At 39.7% G+C, this 24,009-nt stretch overlaps 1 protein-coding gene across 1 annotated transcript in view; it reads left to right on the forward strand.

Moving 5' to 3' along the window:
- Positions 1 to 2,236: 2,236 nt before the first annotated feature.
- LOC110155442 (latent-transforming growth factor beta-binding protein 2) overlaps positions 2,237 to 24,009 on the forward strand; it is an 85,746-nt gene continuing 63,973 nt past the window's right edge. The window contains exons 1-3 of the mRNA XM_055156850.1: positions 2,237 to 2,994; positions 6,803 to 6,876; positions 20,034 to 20,304. Coding sequence (XP_055012825.1) covers positions 2,636 to 2,994; positions 6,803 to 6,876; positions 20,034 to 20,304 — 704 coding nt within the window. The 5' untranslated portion in view covers positions 2,237 to 2,635. The remainder of the gene's footprint in view (positions 2,995 to 6,802; positions 6,877 to 20,033; positions 20,305 to 24,009) is intronic.

Below are 24,009 nucleotides of genomic sequence, written 5' to 3' on the forward strand. Positions count from 1 at the left end.
TACGTTTCTGAGGAGGCAACAGCATTATAACAATGCTTAAAGTAATTAAGGACCTTTAAAACACATTAAAATGCCTCAAGGCTATTTAAAGATAGGTACTGTAGAATAGTGTATAAAAATATCTAACTCAATGTGTAATACTGGCTCTTGCCCTGCATCTCAGAGAAAGTTTGACGTCACAGTTTGAACACACCTAATTAACAAAATTTGTTTGTCTTACCTCCACTTCCATAAGAATCTGAAAAATGCAATGCTCTTATGATCCTGTTTGGTTTGGAAAATGATAGGAGTGGCTTGCGTGTCATGGCAGAGTGCTGAATAAACTCTTTGTGTCAAAGTATTGGTCAAAGCCAGGGACATCCTTTTGGTATTTATTCTAGAGTCCCTCCAGAACTGTGTCAAACTGGGCCACACTGCCTTGGCTAAAGCTGCTTTCATAACAGGGCTCTTTAAGGCCTGGGTTATAACATGATGCAGAGAAAGGATCAGGCAGCAGCTAAAACCAGCTGCTCTCTTTCGTCTGGTCAGTCCAACATGACTGGAGCATGGCCCGGTCACACTGGAGGGGACTGGGGTCAATAGAGCTTTTCAAACAGACCCACAGAGCCACGAGGGCTGGGTGAGAACCTGTACAGTCATAAGCTGCCTTTTCTAATTACATTTCCTCTGGGGCACAGGCTGGCCCCAACTGTTACACTGATAGATGGCTTTAGTGCAAACCCTATCAACATTTAGCAACGCTTCCCTTATGCTATGTCTCACAAACTGCCCTCTTGTTTTTCTCTCCACTGTGTTTTGTAATGCTGACATTTGGGTTAATATGACCATTTTGTGTTCATGAATGTTTATGACTTATTCAAGATGCACGATATAAAATTCGGATACAGGGTTGACTACCAAGGAGGATTATTGCTTTATCTGGAATATTCCACAGTATGGCATTAAATGTATGTATCTTGCATTTATTCAGTTACAGGTGTTCTTATTTCTCAAAGATATTTTGAAAAACAGGCATTCTTATTGTGAGCTGGGTCACCACTCCAAAGATCTGAGCTGTAAATTGGCCTGTTGGTGGCACATTTTATTCTCGATACTGTGGAACACTGTAGACAAAGCAATGTGACAGATCATTTACAAGAAAGGATACATAGTGCAAATGCTAACTAGCATTTCTGGTTTTGCTAAAAGTTGCTTATAATAATAAAAAATAACATCAGAATGTTTTGTTTATATGCTTATATGTTGTTGCTGTCCCAACTTTTGAAATGTACTGGTGTATTCGTTTACAAAATCTTCTGTTGCAAAGAATTTCATTCAGTTCTCAGAATTATGTCAAACTTTTTTGTTGAATGGAATTTGTAATTCCATTTCCTATAGTGCCTGGCTGCTCCACTTTTACTGACAGATGACTGAAGCAAGCACTTACGTGATCAGCTTTTGTAAACCTTACCTCCTGCTCTATCTCGCATGCCGCCTTCTCGTCTTCCTCCATGCTGCTGCTGCTGTGTATTTTGGACGGCGGATCAGAACGTGGTAATAACACAGCCGGGGGACCACTCAGGAGGGAGATGGCGTACATCTCTGTGGCTTGAATGAGGAGTGGGAGCCAGGGATCTTAGGGGAGAAGGAGAAATGTGTTGTTTCCAGACAGTCATAGGGAAAGTGATGAGGCAGCATGGACTAAGGACTCAGACAAATGCACTGTGTTACATAAGCTGACCAACTTTTCCAAAGTTTCACATTCAACTTCCCTCTACCTTTTCACTACTGTTTTGCTTCTCTGCATGCATCTGCTCTGAAAGCCCTAAATCATACTGTGTAAACATCTTTAGCTGCATGTATTACATTTATGATTCTGCTTTATAATGACACAACCCGAGTGTAATGCATTCACAAGCTGGTCCAAACCCCATACACAATATAGGCATGTAACAATTATGACCACTGTGGAGTCTTAAATAACTTGTCAACTTACATTTAGATTGATGGTAATGCTTAGGGCAGCTGCTTTGAATCTAGCGTCCTTTTTAGTCCTTGTCAAAAAGACGCACGGTAACATGATGTAACTTGGCAGACGGACGGGAGAGAGTGCGGGCGAGCAAGTTGTTGGTTGGTGGTGGTGGTGGGTGCAACAACGCGCAGCCGACAAAGGGGGAGTTTCCTGACTTACACAGAGCGTGCAATCCCTTCCAAAATTCCCGGTGACTTCAGATCCAAGGAGGTGGGTGATATGTATGGTGTGGGAGCACGCTTGCTACTCTCTCCAGTCCTCTCACTTGGAGCAATAGAGGTTGTAGTAGTAAGTGGAGCCTGAGCAGGAGTCCTGACTGGAGCCAACGCGCAGCTTTTCATGTTCAACAAAACACATGGAATAATGTTAGCTTGAATTATTTGCTTTTCAGCGCTGGATAGTGGAACATTTTTGGACTCCCGTGTAAAGTTATTTCGAGGTATTTTTTTTACATCTTACCTTGACATTATGAAGAAGTATCCATGTTTTATTCCCGGGAGAGGATGACGTTTTATAGAACTATTTGCTGATTTGTTTTTGTGCGCGAGCTCTTAAGTGTTTTGTTAGTTTGGAGTTGCACGCGCTCACTTTTTTTCGCGGTACTTTTTCAAAAAATAGCTCAAAATGAAACGCGTGGGTGTTGCTGTTTTGATTATAATGGCCGCTGCTACCTTAAGATGCGGAGATAGCCACAGTGACTCAACAGGTGAGAGGAGGGATGGCGCACAAGAAGAAAGGTCGCTTCGGGTGCAACAGAAACAACAAAAACACCAATTAAGGAGTCAAGGTCACTCGGCGAGGGGGCCAGGAGAGGAGAGCGCGCTTCCCCCGGGGCAAGAGGCTGCAGCAGACGTCTCCTCTTCACCTCGGAGCGTCAGACAAGCGCCGAGCCAGAGCCAGGTCTCCCCACAGCAGAGAGCCAGAGTGAACCGCAGGCAGAGCACCAGGCAGGGCGCCGCTGGCACCACGAGGAGACTCATTGGGTAAGAAATACAGCCAAGACAAACTGTGCGCGCTCAGCCACTCAACTTTTCTGCCAACTTGCACAGAATTATAATGCTATTAGACTCAAATGTTGCCCAAGGTGAAGTTTTTAGTCAGTACAAATATCCAGTTAAATCCAAGCAAACAATGACATGACATGACATGGCAATTGCGTGGGTGCTGTAAAGTGAGGCAGCATGGTGCAACCAAATTCTAATTACAGTATTAGGGTGGGAAATACGCCAATACTTAAGAAAGATCATGTTTTTCTATAACCTAGATTACAGTTTTATCACAATTCATGAATGCTTAGTAGCTGTCCAGGTAACTACAACTATCTAGCTTTCACACTTTCACCCGAGTTCACACTTCGCTGTGATTGGTCACTTACTCAGGGCACGACAGAGGCAGACCATTAGGAGGAGTGGATGGAGCAAAGTGTCAGACAGCATAGACCTGCATTAAACACAAAACACAATAATATGACTATTTCACCAAGAAAATCATACCAGAAATCTGATCATAATTTGATTTTTATCTTCATTCCCCCAAGCTCTAAGTAAGTAATTGGAAATATGAAACATTTGGCACAGTGAATCTAAACTTACATCAAGTTACAGAACATGTTGCACCAAGGCCAGGACTAATGAATTAACCCCTGCAAGACCAAACAAAATAGACTAAGCTGTCCAGGCTGGTTATGTTAGAAAGGCTTCCTAATTCTAAGCTACTGTATAAATCGAAAGTTTCTGGGGCAGTCACATGTCAAAATAATCTCATGTTAATAACTCGTAACACATGGCTGAACTTTTGAGGCGCTTTGTCAATCATTCTTACCCCATATTTCAATTTTATGTTTGAAAAGACACCCTCCAGCATGTGTTGTTTCCCCTGACTTCATCCAAGACTTGACTGCAATCCAATGATCTATTCGGTATTATCCTAACCGCACATAATAACCCTGCTGTCCCCTGATCTATTACTTGAAAAGAATTTGTGTGACCTATTATACCGTATGGCTTACTGTAAAGTGGTAAAGGTGGTACCCCAGTTTAGCCAAGAATTTCCTCCCACAATGATGATGTAACTTCGCTAACCACGCAACTGCCCACAAAGAGTTGTCTAATAGTACAAAAAGAGTTTTCATCTGTGGGAATCTGACCAGCCCACTTAAGACATGGAGACGTAAGGATATCTCAGCTAATTGGTGGAACAAAACAAATACTGATACTATTAGCTCTATTAGTTTAGGCCTTTTCAACCATTTAGTACCACATGATTCCTGTTTAAATGACTTGGTAAAGAAGAGTCAATTACACCACTTCAGTGTATGTGCCCCATTTTGGTTCTTTTGCCCCTAGAACTGTTTCCCAGTGGTTAGTGATGAAAAACACCTGTTGCAAGGATGGCCACCTCTCTGTCAGCAACGCAATTTTCTTGTATTTTATCTTTGAACAAAACAGAGCCATCAAAGTGTATGATAGCTTGTTTCCATATTGTGAATCCATTGCATCCACTGCAGTTTGTTCCACTGGACAAAGTATGATAATCACAGGATGGAGACTGTTTACATAATAATCAGGCGGGATTTGAGCGGCTCACCTTTGCAGACAATGTAATGTCAATTTATTGCCTGTTTTGTTTGTCATACTCTGGCAGTTGGGGTATTATCATTTATTTGGCCAATATAAACAGACAGCACTGTGTTTGCAACAGGGGAATGGAGCCATAGATATGAAAGAGTATTAGTCAACATCCAGTTTTCTCGCCCCTTTGACATACACTTGTGAAGAAGTACTCAAAATCTGTTCTCAGGTAAAAGTATTTGTAAATTGTTTTCTTTTATTAAAGTCTGTTATGTGGGGTTAATCCTGTGCTTTTCTGAATACAGTAAATGTCTACACAAATACAATGGATGCCCCTCTCTGTTTATCCCGAGTTAGTACTTGGTCAAAAATTTCAGTCTCCCCTTCTGACTAGATTACTGAAATAATTTAAGTAGTCAAAACATTTACTTGTGTACTGATTAAAAATTTGATTAAAGTAAATGTAATTTCCATGAACAGGACACTCCAGTAAACTTAGCAGATCTTCACCCGCTTTAACTCTGTACTGTCCTGACAAAAAAACTACAAAAAAGTGAGTGATTTCTCTGCCTTTCCATATTCTTTTTTAACTTCACCTCACAACCAAAGTCTTCCACTGTTTTCACTTGTCTGGGCTCCACTTTATACATCACCAATGGTCCCTCTCCATCACGGATAAAGAACCACCTTCCTGAAAGCCTTCGTCAGTCTGATATCCTCACTGATGCGTGACTGAGCCGAGGCCCTGTCGATCTATCGGGCATAAGGAAAAGCGCTGCCTGTGAGTTCACATCCAACATGCTTTATTGCAGCATAGGGCGGACATCGTGCTTGACACTGCCAAGAACAACATATCCTGAAGTTGGATGAATAGGCTTGAAGGATTTGAAGAAGCGAACTGTTCATGTTACATCAATATGCGCTTACATTACCAAATAGTAGTCTGCTTTTAACACTTTGAAACAGTACGCCTCATCTGCTGCTTGTTAGAGAAAGTGCTCTTCATGACACATTTCCTTTTGGAATTCCCTCTTAGCTTTACTCATTTAGTATAGCCTGAAGCAGTGCACTTTCTTTACATGGACTTACTCCTGATGTTTGCACTACACCTGTCAGTATGTAATAAGCAGGCCTGTATTCCAAAAGGCAAGCACGTGGACCTATCTGTTTGAAGCTATGATGCTAATTACCCTGTATAAAACCCTTTATGACTTACATATGTCTCATGAACCAACGCGTTGAGTGATGTTCTTGGCACGCGCCTGGCCTGATGCATCTGAGTCATGAAGTCGAGTCTGCAATTCCTCTGTAGCACTCATACACTGTAATGAGCACAAGGGGTCCGGGGTCAAAGGTTGAAGCTTGTTATCTCCTCCAATCACAGCAAGTCTGACACCTACTTACTGTAATTTAATGTGAAAGATGACGCGACACAGATCCATGCCAACTCGCGGCTGACTGTTGCCCCCGAGTTGCTCTTGCGGTCTGCTGCCTTCTCGTCTATCTCTCGCACTGCAGGATTGGCTCACGCTCCGAGTGCAGATTAGAGAGTATTTCATTCCAGTTATAACAGTTCAGGACTTGTCATATTTCATTTGTGCAGTCATTCATAAAAGATACAGCTCTTTATATTGGATATGTCTCACCTAATTCTTATAACACTGGCCCATTCCAACCTTGTACTGGGCTATTCTCCACTAAATAAGTCTAGGATTTCAGGGAGGGAGAACAAATGTATGACATCTTAATGCGACTTGATCAACACCCAACAAATCAGACACCGGTGCTGTGTGAAGACAATCTTGCCTAATTTAAAGTTATGGCTGAAGCAAAGATGTTTTAGCATTGTCCTGTCTACATTATAAACATGTTAGAGGTTACAAGACAGTTTAGGATGGGAGGAATAGTTTAGGTAGAAATTGTTTTAAATGGTACAAACTTTTTTGGGCAGGCATGAACTTCCATGTGGGTGCTCAATTAAATATGTTACATCAGTGACTCTGGAATTTTGTTTTACATAAAGGACAATTATAGTGTATTTTCCAGAGAGATCATATCTTTAGGACAGCTAATTCTTAGTGATTTGAAAACAACCAAAGCAGTTCTATCCCTGGAAGCATTTGACTTCAATGCAGGAGAAGCCTTTTATATTAGTGCTGCAGGGTGCTGTTGTGTGTGCTTTAATACACCGTAACATGTTGCATGTATCCCATCTGTTCAGGCCTAATGTGTGTGGAGGTCAGCAGTGCTGCTCGGGCTGGGCTGTGGCTCCAGGAACCAATCGTTGCATCAAACGTAAGTTACATGTTCTGTACACCATGCACATCAAACCATTGCTTATATTTCTCAACATATTGATACTGTGCACTTTTATCACACTGGGGGTGTTCTGCATTTGTTTCCATGCCAGAATGTTCAATAATTCAGCTCTTTAACAGAACACAGTCTGAACTAAAGCTCAGATTAAAGTTGAATAACAGCTTCAGACAGTGGCCAGTGCCTCTAGTTTACATCACATCACTTGCAAAGTGTCCATACTGAACTGTGTCTAGCTTGGTCTCCATGGCTATAGTACAGCAGACATTTCTCACACAGTGGCTCAAACTTACAAAACCCGTGTATCTTACAATATTAACAACTCAAGTAATTTAAAAACTATTTTCCCACCTCGCCAACCTTACTAGACACATTCATTTACAGAAGGCAAATCAAAATGACAAGGCTGTTGACTATTTTTATTCCACTGACAGAGTGCTATCCTGTGCAAGCAGACTGAAAAATAACAGTCTTAATGGCTACTAATAGCAGGCCTGACAAGTCAAAATTGCTCCATGAAAGTGTTCCCAAGGTGTTATTTGCCCCATTGCTCGTGTTCATCAGGCGCTGCACTTTTCCTTTCAAGCTGGATCCAGCACTTAGCCTTTGGTGCTTATTGACTGGAGCCCTTCATTATTTTGGGTGGAACTACCTTCATTTTATATGACCACAACAGAATATTGGACGAGCATGCTGCCAGATAATTAAAAGTACAAGACACCGACTGCGAATGAGTAATTGACTGTTTTAAACACTGCATTTCTGCCTCATTTTCTAGACGTGTGTCATCTGTGACCTATATTTAGGCTACGCCTCAAAATAGCCATACATTATTCGACGTTTTCTCATTGCATGTCATGTTTCAATTTCACTTTTATGACTCCAGTTTTCTGTTAAAGCCTGAAATAACAGGTTGAATTCTGAGCTTTTTTAGCACAAGATATCTTTACTTTTTACAACATAAGTAAAACCAACACAGCAATCATCCTTCCTCCACAGAGAAAGCCCCGTGAAGGTGCACTCCATGTTTTAAACTTGTTTACCATTTTCACTGTGTCTCCTGTGCTAATTATCCCGCTCACACGCACGCACATTTGAACCACTCCATTGCACAACAAACTGATTGGCTACAGCACCCTCCTAATTAGATCTCCGTTTCCCCAGCTCAAAGCAAGAAGCCCTCCACAACGTTTAAAGAACATGCTTCAGGCGCAGCAGTCCAGAAGTTAATATTTTCATTGTGCAGAAAATACTTTTAACTGGTACGAGTTTGAATAAATGGAAGATGTTAAGGCAAGGCAGTTGTATTTGTGTAACACAATTTATACACAAGTAATTCAAAGTGCTTTACAGAATAAGAAAGACATTCAAATCACAATACAAACAAATAAAACATAAATAATCCTTAATAAATTTACATGAAAAGAAAAGAGTGCAGAATAAAAACTTCATATGCACAGCTAAACATGACCCTTTTGAACCTGGATTTAAATGTTGTCTTTGTTAATGTGAAAGTACTAATGTTAATTACTAACACAGCTAGAATATTTCACTTAAAAGAACTGAGAAAAGTCAGCACAAATACACACACACAGAAAAATATTTCATTTAAATGTGCCCCTTGAAAGCCATGAGCCCAATATATCTCAAGTTTCTCCATATCTTTACAACCGGCAAGAGAAAACAAGGTAGCCAGGACCAAAATGGCTAAGAATACACATCTCTGCTTGTATAAAATGATGAGTGCTGCTATGAACAAGCACCAATGTGAGCAGTTTATTAAAAAAGTCAACCTGCATGTAAAGGTAGTAGTAGTGAGTGTTAAACAGGAGAGTGCATACGAGCAGGCCAGGGGTCGGCTGAAGCATCTGGACCCTCTTACAGCTTGGCTCTGGCCCAGATCTGACTGGAGGCTATGCTATCATCAGCTGAGAGGAACCCCGCGGCCCGGCATCGCGCCAACACCTGGGACCAGACAGGGGACAAGGAGACCCCCACGTAACAAGACCTCCGTGGAGAGAGAGGAGACTTAGGCGGCCCTTACTTCTGCCCACACCTCGGATCCTCTCGCTTTATGAAGACACAGGAGTATGGGAAAATGCATTTGCCACCAGAGATCGAAAAGGAACAAACCTATCGACGAGGATTAAAAGAAAAATATATTGAGCTTGAGCCATGTCCAGAACTTTCTCACTCACTAAAATGATTGAATATTAAAAGTGTCAACTGCAGGTTTCAGATTCTGTGTTTAGGTTTAGATTCCTAACAATACCTAGCTTGTTCAAATGGCACAGGCTCAATACAAATAGGAATTTGAGTTGTCTACATGCTTTAATTATGTTATAAAAATGGTGTGAAATATGTCTGGATCTCCTTGGGTCTGTCAGAATATTGGTCCCTGGCTTTCATCGACAGATTTGTACTTGTGGCATGGCAGGGCTGGCACAGTGGTATGCATTTACCTTCAGGAGAGATGGTTCACAGACTAGTACATAGACTAGTACACCAGAGTTCTCACTAAAAGAAGAGATTTATTACTTATTTAACTTATGTGATAGTGTGATACAAGCTCATCAGAGATAAAAAGAACATTCCAGGGCTGTTTCCGTTTTATCATTGCCAGTAATTAGAAGGGCAGGTTTATATATTTTATGGCTGACCCAATCGTAGTTAAAACCTGTACCAAAGTATAGGTGTGTGTTTGTGGTCAGCTGGTAAAGTGAAAGCAGGTGTTGACTTGGTAGTTCTTTTGCTGTCAGGACTCATCAAAATAAAGGTTTATGTTTGTTTAGGAGGCGCCTCTCAAGTGCTGTCAAAGGGACAGCTCTGTGCCCTTATTTTTAGTTGCATTTACTGTGTTAGTAGCAACATTCAACCGGTGGTGCTAGTGTTTAAATAGCCTGTTTTAAGCTGTTTGTTTTACAGTTCTGTATGTGTGACATACAATACACTAGCATCAAAGACAAAGAAAACATTACTAGTGGCTGTTTTATCCAAACTATCTCCAAAAAGCTAAAACTGCAACAACTACTAATTACAGATACTATCTTGTGCGACTTTTCATATCTTATGTGGTAAATGTAAGTAAGATCGGGGGCTCAAGAAATCGTGTAAATGTTAGAGCCACAGCAAGCCTTAGATGGGCTTCAGTTGTCAATAAACTAAAAGAACTAGAACTATTATCGGTAGCGGATAGCTATTCGGTAGGGGGCGGAGAGCTCCCAAGCTGCAGGTTGGCATTAACAGTAACTGACCAAGTACATGGTACTTTTTAGCTCCTGGGTCGGAAACAAGCATGTTGAGTCTTCTGAAGCATTTATATTAGAAGTTAATAGTGCTACAAAAAACATAAATTGAATCCAGCATTGCTAATCCAGCAATCCATTCTCAACACATACTTTGTTTGAATGTTTGCATTCCAGTTGACTTTTCTGGCGTTTTCTTCTTTTGGTAAGCTTTACTAATCTTCAAACCATAATTCATATTGAACAGTAATAAAAAGAAAAGTCCACTGTTGTAAGGATTTCCAAAATAGGAACTTATTTGTTCAGTAAAGCCAAACCATTTATGTCACACTAAAGACCAGTTTACTAAACAGTACAATAAGCTGATGTGGAAAATCTTGTGTTTAAGGCAAAACACAGGGTTCTGTGTAATGTTTTATAAATTTGAAATAACAATAATTGAAATACCTACAGCAAAGCTGCATTCCTTTCAGGGCACAATTATAATCCACTAAATCCAGTTCTTTGTACAGTTAAATTAGAATTTTCCATCTGCTTCTCAATGTTTTTACTGAGATCTCTGGCTTCCTTTATAACAACTTTAAAATTCTCAAAGCCCTCATAGATCTGTGTAGCTTCTATTGCAATGAATTGACCGTATATGGATTGGGACCCACACCATAATACTGGGGACAACAAAGAAGTCCAAATTGTGTTCCCCTCAGCACCCACAGGAACTGACTTGATGCTTTTCTCAAACTAGTGTTCCCTTAAGTGCTGCCTTTTACATTCTGCGGCACAATTCATTTCACCACATCGTACATCACTGATGTTTTTGAAAAGAGAATGGGTTCTATGCAGCATATGGCTGTACCGTCCGGTCTTGATTTAAACCTGCCTATGTCTGAGAGATGAAAGGAGCATCATTCACAGAGAAGGATGAAGTTGTTTTTACTCTCCTAAGCATTTGGTGATTGACAGACTGAAGCGCCGCATAAGGGGAATTCTTTTTGATTGTCTTCCAGTTTTTTCAGCTCCTAAAATACCTTACTTCTCCTGCTATGGAATTGAAATTATAGAAACAAGTGTGTTTCCATGCAGGAATGGTGTGGATGCAATGAAAACCATATAGCATATTCACCTTATTCTGGAAGTTGCTGTGGGTGCTGCCGTTATCATTCGGGTAGTATTATTTTGTATGGGGCTGACGATCCTAACAGCAAATAAGTTCAGTATGGATGATAAAGTCGTTTTAAAGCCCTCCAGAGAATCGGCGCAATGTTGGCTTGTTGCTGCACGTGAACAATGAACATTTTACATACCTACTTTATGACATGATTGCTAAAACTCCATTGAAATGAATATGAATCAAATAAAAATTTTCAATCAAAGATTTAGTTTGAAGTCACATTTAAACATCTCATATTAAACAGTTTTCTGATCTGTTACAATGTTGGTTCCTCATCAGTAACATATCTGTTTTGTTTCTTTCATACGTTTAACACACAAACCCTGCATGTTTAGGCTGAGTTCTTCTCTCAAACTGAAATAGACTGCATAAATGGACATAGCTAACTTGCTAGTCACTGCATTCCAAGCATAGACTGCATATATAAATGGACATAGCTAACACGCGTTCCAAATAGGAAGTTCGAATGCGGCTCTTCCTGCTCCTTCTGACCCTGGCTTCCATTGACTTACATTAGAATATTGTTGCCCCTTTCTCTGTGAGTACTGCTAGGAGCCTTGTCATTTTGGTTTTAAAATGTTTGTATTAACCCACTTTACATGTGTTTATTTTTTCTTGCTATTTTGTCTTTCAAGAAAATCTTATTCATAATATAGAGCCTGGCTTCAAACTTGCTCCTGTAACCGTTAGCATCGCAAGGTTTATTTGAGTGGCGCTGAACACTATCAGTGACATCACGTTTGCTTAGTCCATTTCTTTTATACAGTTTATGATTGGAAGTAGGAAGTGAACATGGGCTATCTTCTGACTCAATAATTCTGGCTCAAATTCACTCTGCATTCAAGAAACACTGCCCATCTCTTTGTAACTGCTGCTGTCAGGCTCACATTTTGGCCTTAAAATGTGCAGATTCTCTACATGTTCTGAGTTTTTTTATTTTGCTATTTTGTCCCTAAATTAATTACTGTTCTTAATTTGACTTGGTATTTGCCCCATAACTGCTAGCCTCCGTGAGCTTTATTTGAATGGAGCCGAAAGCTATGGCTAACTTTGCACTCCGTCAAATAATTTTTCATACAGTTTACAGTTTCACCTTGTGATGTCATGTGGTAATACAGGGAGTGCGCCAGTGTGTTTTTAAACATCATACACCTTCACTAGAATTGTCTGGATGATTTTAGAACAAAAGGTAGCTCTTAACTTGAAAACCACTTCATATCATCACAAGGTGGAACAGAGCATTTTGAGCTTCGGAGCTGTAGACAGACTAATAATAAAGGGTTTCTCCAACATGTGTGAATGAAACAAAACACACCTTCAGGTATGTTTTTGATGTGGGAACAAGATTGTAACATGACTAAAAGATCACAAGCGTAAATTTTGTGTAATATAGGCCCTTTGAATGTGTTTTTTGTTTAGTTTTTTTCTTTTACATGTGCAAGGCATATGTACACATATGAAGGACACTCGTGAGTTTGCTAACCTTTTGCATGGGACTGGTACCCTTAGCATTGCATTGTAATAGATACAAGCTGTTGCTGTGTGCTGTGGCTAACCCCCGAGAGACCCAAAACAATATCTGCCAATATAGAAAGCTTTATTGCAACAAATTTATCAACTCTTGAAATAACCTTCATGAAGTTGAAAGCAGTTGCCAGTCCAGAACGAAAAGTTAAGCATTGTTAGACAGCTTGTTTTATACATCTCTGTGTTTCATTCCATTCATCAGCATTGAACAAAATATTACAGATTATTGTTTGCACCAGCATCTCCAAATTGTCAAACTAATTTATCGTTGAAGATCAGTAACCCATTTTACTTCCATACTGTGATGATTATTTCCACTTTAGCAGATAACTTCTCAGCCTGACCAGCCAATAGATGACTGTGTTGAAGTGCAGAAGGTTTAGAAGGAAATTAGAGAACGACATTCTTCAAAGTGTTGAAGTTGGAATGACTAGAAGGCCTTTGCTACACCTGCAACCAGATTAATTTTTGAAATAGAAAAAGAATGTCAGCAATAATTAGGATTCACATTTATTTCCATTCATTGCTTTAGGTATTGACATTGGATGAAAGAAACTTGGTCTCAGTTTCCCACTCGTAAAGGGCCTCGTAACCCAAATATAACCAACACCAACATTCTGCCTTCACCTTTGTTTTACAAGAACGGGGAGTGCTTCCTGTGACGTCAACAACACAGTGGTTAAATTTACCGCTCTAGAGACAGCCGCTCGGCTCTGCTCGGCTCCTGGTGTCGTGTGGGGATTTGTGGGGGTCACACAGTTGAGGGTTCACCTTTCTGTGACAGCCTCCTTAGAATTATAACCATTAGACAGAACCCGTAATCAATATAGACCCCACCTTCCAAAAAGCCATTATTAACACTCCTCAGCCCTCTCTCACTTTTGGAGAACTCTCTCATTTCCAGCTGACCTGCTAAGAGGTTGCAATTGAGTTGTGCTTTTTGCCTTGTGCGCCACATGTTTTTTAATTGCTACCTTGGACAATAGTACAAGAATAAATGCAGCTCTGCTCAATGCCCAAACTTGGATATATTTGTTTTTTCATTTGTTTTATGTGCCCTTTCAGTTCATGAACTCCAAACAAGATCCTGAGAATGATTTCTGGAAATATTATATCCTGCCTGTGTTTACAGCATCATAAAGAAGGGACGTAAAGTTGCTTGAAATTGCGAGTCTTGACTTGATTGACACAACTTTAACAACAAGCGTGCCCCTATGCAAGTCTTGCTTGCTTTCTGAGGCCGCAGTTGTGTTAGGACGTCCCGTAGCTGGCCATATATCACAGCGCCCTCCCGCCTTAAGGCCATATGGAAACTGTTGGGACGTGATCCCCCAGGAGGATTTTGGAGGGTTGTGGGTTTTTTGGTGCAAGTCAGCTTTACAAGATGTGGTAGAGTCGCACACCACCCTCGGATCCAGAGCACACGTCGTGTCGTTCATTAGAACCATAGAGAGATTCACCATAGCTAAAAGTAATGTACACTGTGTCATGGGTCAGCTGCAGGTTAACCAAATCCCTGTGCAGAGATCAAGAGAGTTCACTACTGTAAAGAACAATGTGAGGGGGACAGTAATCCATGCCATAATGCTAAGTCAAGGAGACAATAATACATCACCCATGCTAAATTGACTTCCTGCGTCCTCTATAATGAAGCATAAATTTGCAAATGGTTCAAATGGCTCACTATTTGGATTTTTTTTTAAAACCGCAATAGAAGTAAGTACAGAGAAGTGGGCATATTCCAGGGATGGTGAAAACGGCAATATATGGTGGCAATATGGTGTCTTGAAATTAAGTGATTAAAGATTGCTCAAATATGTGCAAATCACTTCAAATACAACTTTGAGAGTGTAAATGGTGAAGGGACACAACTAGCTCTAAAAAGTTGATTTTGCATTATGTGTCTGCTTTAAATTAAAATAGCTATGACCAGTTGAACATGTTATCATCATCAGGCATGTGGTAATGTGGAAATCATATGTGCTAAAAGAAAAACATGCTGCTTAAATCATTAGGATTAGAGGCAATAGCATTGTATGCTCAATAAAAACATTTGTTTTTTTCCCATGGACTGTGCATTTGTGTATGAGATTTCATGATATTTGTCAAGGAAGAATTCTCACAACACAGATGTCTTACCTTAATATTAACCTTCAATAAAGCTTCACTATTTGAGCACTGAAAAAAGAACACTAATGTTGCTCTGATGATGTGAATAAAAAATATATACAAAAATGTGAAATGTGCAGCAGCTGTTTCCAGTTTTAGATGAGCCTGATATCAGCGATGAGGCAAGTTTTGAATTAAATCCTATTATACACAACCGACATGTGTGGTACTTGTATTATATCAATGGTGTGTGCCGCATACAGAAGGAAAAGCATTTGTTTATTATCATGTGTGAGGTCTTATCTTTAACACTTTTAAAATATGTCAGGATTATAAATCTTTAGTATGAGCCAGAGCCAGACTTCACAGGATGTTCTCCAGACGCCCAGTAAATCATAACTTCTGTATTTGATTGTATTTCTTTAGACCCTTTTAATTAGGGCTGTGCAATTTATGGAATTTTAATCGCGATCATTGTCATTTCCAATTGTCAGTGATGGAACTTTTTTCTTTATTTGTGAGCCTTACAGCCAATCGTCAGTGAAAGAATGCAGTTTGGAGCAGACTTTACACTTTGGAATACATCTGTCTGTTTTTGTGTTGGCACTGAGTTCAAGTCTTTCTGTTTAATGTTCAAGAAATTAGTATAAAATGCCATTTTTATTTCTTTTTGATGAGACAAAATAAAATTCAATCTAAAATCATATTGTCCAGCAGCTCTAGTATTAATACAGTACTAGCCTAGCCAGTGAAAAGCCTGCTGAACAGAGAATTTTTAGCCCCGTATTAAGCTAAATTGGAATTTCTCTGTGTTAGGGGCATGAATGGTATTGCTTGTAAGCAATTATTTTTCGTGCCACTATTCACCCAGCCTTAGTCATTCTTTCTGGGAAATTGGGCATCAGAGAAGCGAGTTGACCAATGTAGACCACATGCATGAAATTCAAATGTTTTGTGAGCAGTATGAGTGGAGAAGTCTCATATAACGTGGAGAGGCCGGCTTGTGCTGGAAGAAGTGCGCATTGGCATATGACTGGACTTTGATATGCACTGATTGTGTAGGATTACTGCATGTACTTGGTGCTAGACAAACCAATATTGGCCTGTCAATATTATCAGCTGATCTGGCCAGTTAAGAAAATATAAAATTATACAATTATTTCATGATATAGCTGAAACACTCAGTCATGTCATTTAATTTCATTGTTCATTGTATTGAATGTTATAGTTCTATTATATCTATTTACACTGGCCAATAATACAGACTGAGACGACTGAGATCATCTCTTGCTATGTCCTGCTATGTAGCTCAGTATTCCCTTTTGTTTTTTGCTGTTTTATGTTTGTTTATTATTCAGCTAATTGATAGTAGTATAGCATTTTGAGCAAATCTTGACCGATATTTTTTGTAATCCACCTTGTTCTCTAGCACTTTGTACAATAATATTCTTAGACTTTCACCAATGTGAGCTATAGCATTATTTCTCTTTCTCATTCAGTGTCTTTTCTCTCTGTATTTCCAGTTTAGAACAGCTCCTTTACTCAGAGCGTTTGTCATAGTCTCCTCATCTGCGTGGCTTCCAGTCTGTAAATCTCATAATGGCCCATAATGTTCACAGTGAATAGAGATTTCTTCTCTGATTATTATCTGCTCATTATCAATATTACTTTCTAGAAATTGCCCGTTGAGCCCCAGTGTGCACTATTGACCCCTGGGAAGTGAGGAGGTTCCTGGTTGTGGTTTCAGATTGCGCAGTGTTGAATGAGGAGACTGTAAAAATGTGATGGCTTGTGTTACTGTGGGTCAGACTGAGGGGAAGTCCCATGATCTCTGGATTCAAACTGACTGCTAATATCACTGCAGTTTAATGCAAGATGTTGTTTAACCAAATGGATTACTTGCCCTTGACCAATGTAGTTTTTTAACCTAAAGCAGAGCAAATACTGTTTTACATGAAAGATTTGAAAATGTTTACTGTGTGATGGAATATTGTGTGATTGAATCGCAAATTAGAAGAGCTCAAGCTCATGATGGGGGTGCACACTGTTCGAGGGATAGATATGGTCAACCTGCTCACAGAGTAGAACATAGGGCTGGGCGATATGTGAAAAATGAATCAATTTTATTCCCCCATATTTAGGTATATCTTGATAACTACTATATCCACTTATCGTTCAGTACATGATAGCTGGAACAATATATTTTGGGGCTCAGTATTTATCGTGGGTACTTTTTCTTTACAATAGTGGGGAGATCTTTGGCGTTTTCATGTAATAACGTAAGATTTAAGATGTAGAGACTAGAATAAATAGCTTCTATGACTAATTATGGGCTCACTCTGGTGTATATTTTTTACAGCTCAGGTTTTGTTTTTAATGATACTGTTTGTTTAAAAATTGGTTTAATGGCATTATCTTGCTTTGTGTCGAAACTGCAGTGTAAGCCTAGCCAGTCTCTGGTTATATCCCTAAAAGTCACTAGCTATTGTAGGACACGGGTAGACGCAAACCAATTAAGCAGATTAAATATCTACATTGTGCAATATTATTGCTAGCAAATATAAAAGTTAATCTTACATTATTTAGACATAAGGCCACAGAGTGCAATGGGAAGAATTTTAAATAGATGAATACAAATCCTGCATACTGTTACTGTTTTAAAGTTAAGAATGAAACCTTCCCTAAGTCCTCAGCTTGCTCTTCTATCATGAATCTAGTGTTGTGCTTGGTTTCTTTGGAGCTGGAGCAGCAGTTTCCCAGTCTACTTTATTTCAGATGAGTGGATCTGAACACAGTCATCTGCTGAAAGGTGGCCCATGCTTCTCAGCCATAATTGAGCCTGAAATTGTAATGCCAGGAATGTTTGCCATTTCAAATAGTTTTATTTCTGACAGATTTTTATTATTTTATTATTACTCCTGCAAAGTAATAATTACTGCACATGAAATGAATGGAATGTGTGGCAATTAGTTTTAATGATCTGCAGTGTAAGACAAATCTGCACGACAGCAATTACTGTGACAATGTGTTCAGCAGCAGTCTGTGCCACAGACGTGAGTAGGCCCTGAGCCACCCAACTGGCCCTGCTATTGTCAGCACAGCACACATGCTTGTCTGGCATTAGCACCAGTAAAGGCCAGTGTTTTGTTTTTGATTTTTTACGGTCCATATGCTTTATTAGACAGGACAGTAAGCAGTGTGAAATAGGGGTGAAAAGTAACACTTTTAGCTATTCTTCTGAGAATTGATGGGATTTTTGAGATCAGCGAATGAATATTTTTAACTGCAAATGTGCTGACCACTTTAGTCCGTTAGTCACAGTTGTAGAGCGCAGGAGTGTAAAAGTAAAAAGACTTCCCATGGACAACTCTGATCAGCACTCATCACCCATGCCTTGAATAAATAAATAAATAATCTTCCGTTGGTACAGTGCAGGATTGTAACTAAGAACTGACCAGAGCAGTTTAATCTAAACGTAACCTCACATTTATTGGGTTATTATTCTGCTTAGTACTATTTTTCTTATTCCATTTCTATTGGTGTATTTAAAGAATACTTTTTCACATTTGAACGCACAGCATCATGTCACTTGAGTCTTTGGCCTGGGTGATTCACAGCTTCATCACTTGAGTTTGAGCAGATCTGGGACATGGCAGTGGCACAGGGCCAACCAGTACTTCTGCACCATGATGTATTTATATTTTAGCCAAACAGACCTCAATCCCTATTTTAAGCCATGGTGGAAAATCCAGATCTCATACCAAAGTTTAAACGTACAGCCGCTTTTCTTCAAATGTGTGTACTTCATCAAAAAGTGGTTATTTAAATTGAAACACAGTTTCTAATTTAAGCTTTAGCAGTAAAATGATCATCTGGTTTATATAATTCAGGTTTTGTTAATTATTTCATACCACAGTCTGCTAAATGCCACAGCTATAATGAATGGAGCTTAAATTGGAATTGCTAAATAAAATGTCAGTGGTCTGACTCCAACTTAATGTCACATTGTCTTTCATTACATGCGCTAGCTGGGGGGGTTCATGTCACTGCATGAACAGCACATGTGGTCCAGGCATGTCAGAAAGCTACACGGCGGTGGCCCTTGGTCTGACAGTTACAGGAAGTGTGCTACAGGTAGGGCCCTATTAGAACATGCTTGGCCCCTGTAAGTGCTGTGGTGTTGAGATGGTGCTCCCAATCTGTCAGTGTCCGCGGCATCTGTGTCAATAGCATTCCTCGGCTGTTGACTGAAGGCCAGTGTTTGCTTTAGCCACCAAAGCACGCTGGCCTGATTTACTGTGGATGGACAGTGCCATAAATCGCCCATGCCGTACACCACATACAGGTTTGTCATAAGATTGAAGGTTTGTTTGCTTTCAATTGCGTGCCACAAGTCTTTAAGTACTAAAACTATCCGGGCAGTGATGGGAGCATGGAGGGGCCTGGCTGCTAATGACAACGATTATTTTTCCATGACCACAACATGACCTCAGATCGGTGTGTTTGTAGACTATGATAAATATTATGCATACATCTATCTTTCAAATACAGTAAGCTCTTTCAGATAGTTTTCTTTTTCAAATAAAGTTACAGCTCCTAAAAGTCTCTCTGATATACTGTCAGGTATTCTCAGCTGGCATTCCCTTTACAGTTTTTCCCATGCACTCTTTTTATGACTATTTCCTTTATTACTTTGTGTGCTGATCGTGCTGCATTCTAGAGTGGTGACACAAGGTATTTCTAGGTGATCACAAAGAGCACAAGGCTATAAGTTCCTGTGTTATGAGCCTAACTTAACAGAGTAACTGGATCAGGGTTTACTATGGGTGAACATCTACATGTAGTCTAAACTCTTCTCTTAAAGACTCAATAGAAATTCAATCTGAGAGCTCCTTCAGGCACTCTGTTGCATGAAATGGGCAAAAAGCATGACAAATGAAACAAATGATCCAATGATTGAATAAGTTGAAAAATCAGCTTGTGTTGAAATCAGGCAAATCCATTTGTGCTACCTGCTGCCTCACAGAGGGTCCATGCTTCTCTGTGACCTGCTGTAAACTGGATCTCCATGTGTGCTCTTGTTGCAGCTGACTGTCAGCCCCCCTGCCAGAACCGTGGCTCCTGCAGCCGGCCTCATACCTGTGTGTGTCGCTCAGGCTTCCAGGGGCCCCGCTGTGAAGAGGTGGCCCCGGAGCAGGTGTACATCCGCGACAGAGGGGCCTTGAGAAGAGTGCAACCTGGGACCAATCCTTTTCACAGGGACCAACCACAGAGACGGCCCAGTGACAGACAGGCCAGTGATAGTACCAGGAGCCAGACCCCACGACCTGCCACCAGCAAACAGCCCACCCACTCCACGTAAGTGACTCAATCTGTGCTCATGTACTAGTGTAGCAGGGCTTGAGACTAGACTATACAATGTTTTTTTAGAGTAGATACTAATGCCGATGTAAAGGGACTCAGACCTGCTGATTACAGTTAATGGGCCAATGCTTACTATTAATTTTGTTATGTAGCCATTTATGTCAAAAATAAGATAGCCAATTGGTTAAAAAGCAATGCTTAATTTTAGGAATACATAATATTGGTCACCTATAATTATCGGCCGATAATGGCAAATATGATGTCACATGATAATTCAGATAATAACATTGTTCACAGATTGCCAAAATACATTGCTTTTCCACCAAGGTTTTCTCCCTCAGTGCCAGAGACTGTATAGGGCACGCCACACTGAGCCCTGACTTCTCTGCTCCAGCCACACACACAGAGCAGCCCCGGGTCAGAGCAGAGAGCAGAGGACACATGTTTACATATACAGGCTTCTTTTAAGTTTGGAGGAAAGATATTTTAGCAAAATAGCTTTGTACCAGCCCCACAACACGGGAAAGGAGATACAGGTGGCTCACAACACTTTGAAAACACATCAGATCTCAATATGAAAAAAAATGCTCTACTTTTAATGGAAATAAAAATGTCAGCCTACAGAGAGCTTTATTTTGTAGACAAACTTCAAATTAAAGTGAAATAATGATGTGGCAGTCCATTTTGCTAAATGTAAATTTCTGCAACTCAGAATGCTTCTTAATATCTTGTGCTCGTTTGCATGTTTGACAACGTTGTGGCGTGCTCCTAATGAGATGACGGATGTTGTCTTGTGAGCAGTCCTCCCAAATCTGTGTAAGGGCATAACTGAGCTCCTGCAGAGTCTGAAGAGCAACCTGGCACCGTCTGATAGACCCTAACATAATATCCCAGAGGTGTTCTGTTGGGTTTAAGTCAGGTGATCTTGAAGGCTGTTCAGTTGTATCAATCCCTTCATCCTCCAGGTGCTTCCTGCAGACCCTTGCTGGACATTATCATGCATCAGGAGGAACCCAGGACCGACTGCATCAGTGTAGGGTCACTCTTGCCAAAGCCAGCACTAGTGGAAAACCAGCCAAAAGACCAAACCAAGAGGGAGAATCTTGAAGTGACCTCCACATGCAAAACAACTCCTATTTTAGGGGCTGTCTCATTGTTGCCACTCTAGTGCACCTGTTGTTCACTTCCATTGAAAGAAGTGGCGTCCTTTTGTTCCTAAGACATTGCCCTGTCCATATTTGTGTAGATATATAACTTTTTTTTTCACATTGAGATCTGATGCATTTCCAAAGTGTTCCTTTAATGTTTTTGAGTTGTCTATATTGTACAAACTAATTCCAAACTTTAAATGTGGGTTTCTCTGGAATTATCAGACTAGGGCACAAACAATATGGAATTTTTTGGATCTGATATGAAACTGATAAAAGGGGCTTTGGAGATGCCAAAAAAATTCACTGGAAATCTTCAGCTGATTATAAAACTTAGATTTTACTCTATTGGATTTTAAATTGGGGTTATTTAGGCTAAATTTACTGTTATTTTGCCTCTTTACTGTCGTATTTAAAGACAGTAGGTAGGCCTCATGGCATTTTTGCATGACATTCCAGTCCGCCAGCAAAATAAGTAAACTACCGCTTAGCCCATAGCTGGTATTGTAAATGTGTGTGTGTTCTGGTAATTAATTATATTTATAAATTTATAAATGCGGACCATTCACACCTCTTTTCACATTCCTTTTACATATCAATGCAGGTCTAGTACTGTGTATACAGCCACTATAGTCACTTTGCAGTAGGCCATTGTAGACCTACACTGTAGTGATCCTGATGCTCTGCTATTTATGTCTATCTTATAGCCTATCTTTGTTTTCAATAAGCTGGAAGAAAATCAATATAGAAAATCGATAGCGATCAATATGGGGGGAAAAAATTTGATTCTTTGTTTTTCCCTATCGACCAGCCCTAATTATTGGTTTTACTTTACTGATTATCAGTGACTCATATCTTCAAATTATCGGCTATTGGTATTGGTTCAAAATTCCATTATCATGTATCACTAGCTAATTAAATGTTAACTCTGCAACCATTTGACAATGAAACATAAAAGGGCTCTTCATGAAATACACCTGTCCCCAAGCCTGCATTATTTAAGAGTGCAGAGCGGATGTAACCTTCATCTTTGAGGCTGTGTTCAGTTAACTTTTTTACAGATGCCAACACCATATTTATGGTGGTGAGCTCAGTTACTGGATTCAGCAAGATCTGGGGTGGACACAGCCCCCTCCCTCTCCATCACAGTTTCACTCAGTTTGCTTCTTTCAAAACATTATCTGTCTTTTCTGCTAATTAAAACTCTTATCCATGCTAAGGACAGAGGCTCTGCTAACACAGCTCATGTAAGCATGTAAGACCAATCCACAAATAAAAATCATCAATAATATAATTGCAGTCAAAAAAATAAATTAAATGCTTTTAACCAGTGATCTACAGATCAAATAAGCTCAGGAAATAATGTATTTATTACAAAATGAACAAATTATAATCTAATTATAATAAACTTAAAATGGGAGAAAATTATATATTTTTTGCTTATTACTCATACTTGATATATCATGATTTAGTAAAGAAAAGGCACTAAGGCAAGAAAGGGAAGAAAATCTGTTTTGGGTGGCTTAGTCTGGGTTTTACGATGGTTATAGGGTTGTCCCCAAAGTAAATCTGGAGCCCTGATTGAGTGTAAAAAGCTGCATATCACCTATCACTGTGATGCATATTTGACCACTGCACTGTGGTGCGTATTTGTCTAATCACCTTTAAACCACTCTATACTGCTGCAGTGTCAGGGTAAAATAGACTCTCCACAGACCTGCACCTACCCCAAACCCATGCCCACGATGCTCCGAGGTCAAAGTAACAGCACACATGATTTTACTGCTTTAAAATTGTTGCAGGAACCGTGTGGGTCCCAAACTGCACCAATATGCATTAGGAAGAGAGACAAAAGAACCTTTACCTGACCATTATCTGACAAAAGAAAGTAATTTATGGTGTTCACCACAAAAAATATCAGGACTAAACCAAATATAAAACCACTAAAATATTTAATTAGAAGAATTGGCAGCTGCCCAAATTTTAGATTTTTATTAGAGAAAGTTTTATCAAATTAAACCTCTTAAATTGAAGCAATTGTTTTGACTACTGACTTACTTTAAGCTCTCTTATGTATATCTTTACTTAAATAAATCAAACCAGAATGATGCTTAACTCTCCAAATCACACAAATACACAGTATAGCACTTTTGGCGTAATCTGCTGTCATGCTCAAAAAGCATTAGGGTAATTTGTTAAAGTATAGGAAAATATAACTGGATTTAGCAGACACAAATTAGGCTGTGTTGTGGAAACAGTGCAAATATATTATCCATTAGAAAGCCTTAATGGCGCTTTTGATCTAGTGGAATAAATGCAATTGAATCAAGCTTTTTTCTTGAGTTTTTGGTTGACGCATTGGGTAAATTCTCTTGATTGTATGAATAAAAAAGCTTAATTGTTTCTTGCCTGAAGTTCTCAGAATTACTTCTGTTCTAACCTTGTGACAAACTCTCTTTTTGTTTAACAATGTGGGTTACTACATCTTCATGAAGCAGGGTGCATGTTCATTGTCTATTATTGCTTGTAGAGAAATAAAATTGCATTGTCA

Source organism: Boleophthalmus pectinirostris, unplaced genomic scaffold, assembly GCF_026225935.1.
Source record: "Boleophthalmus pectinirostris isolate CB_2022bp ecotype Guang Dong unplaced genomic scaffold, ASM2622593v1 HiC_scaffold_10, whole genome shotgun sequence".
Classification (NCBI taxonomy): Eukaryota; Metazoa; Chordata; class Actinopteri; order Gobiiformes; family Gobiidae; genus Boleophthalmus; species Boleophthalmus pectinirostris.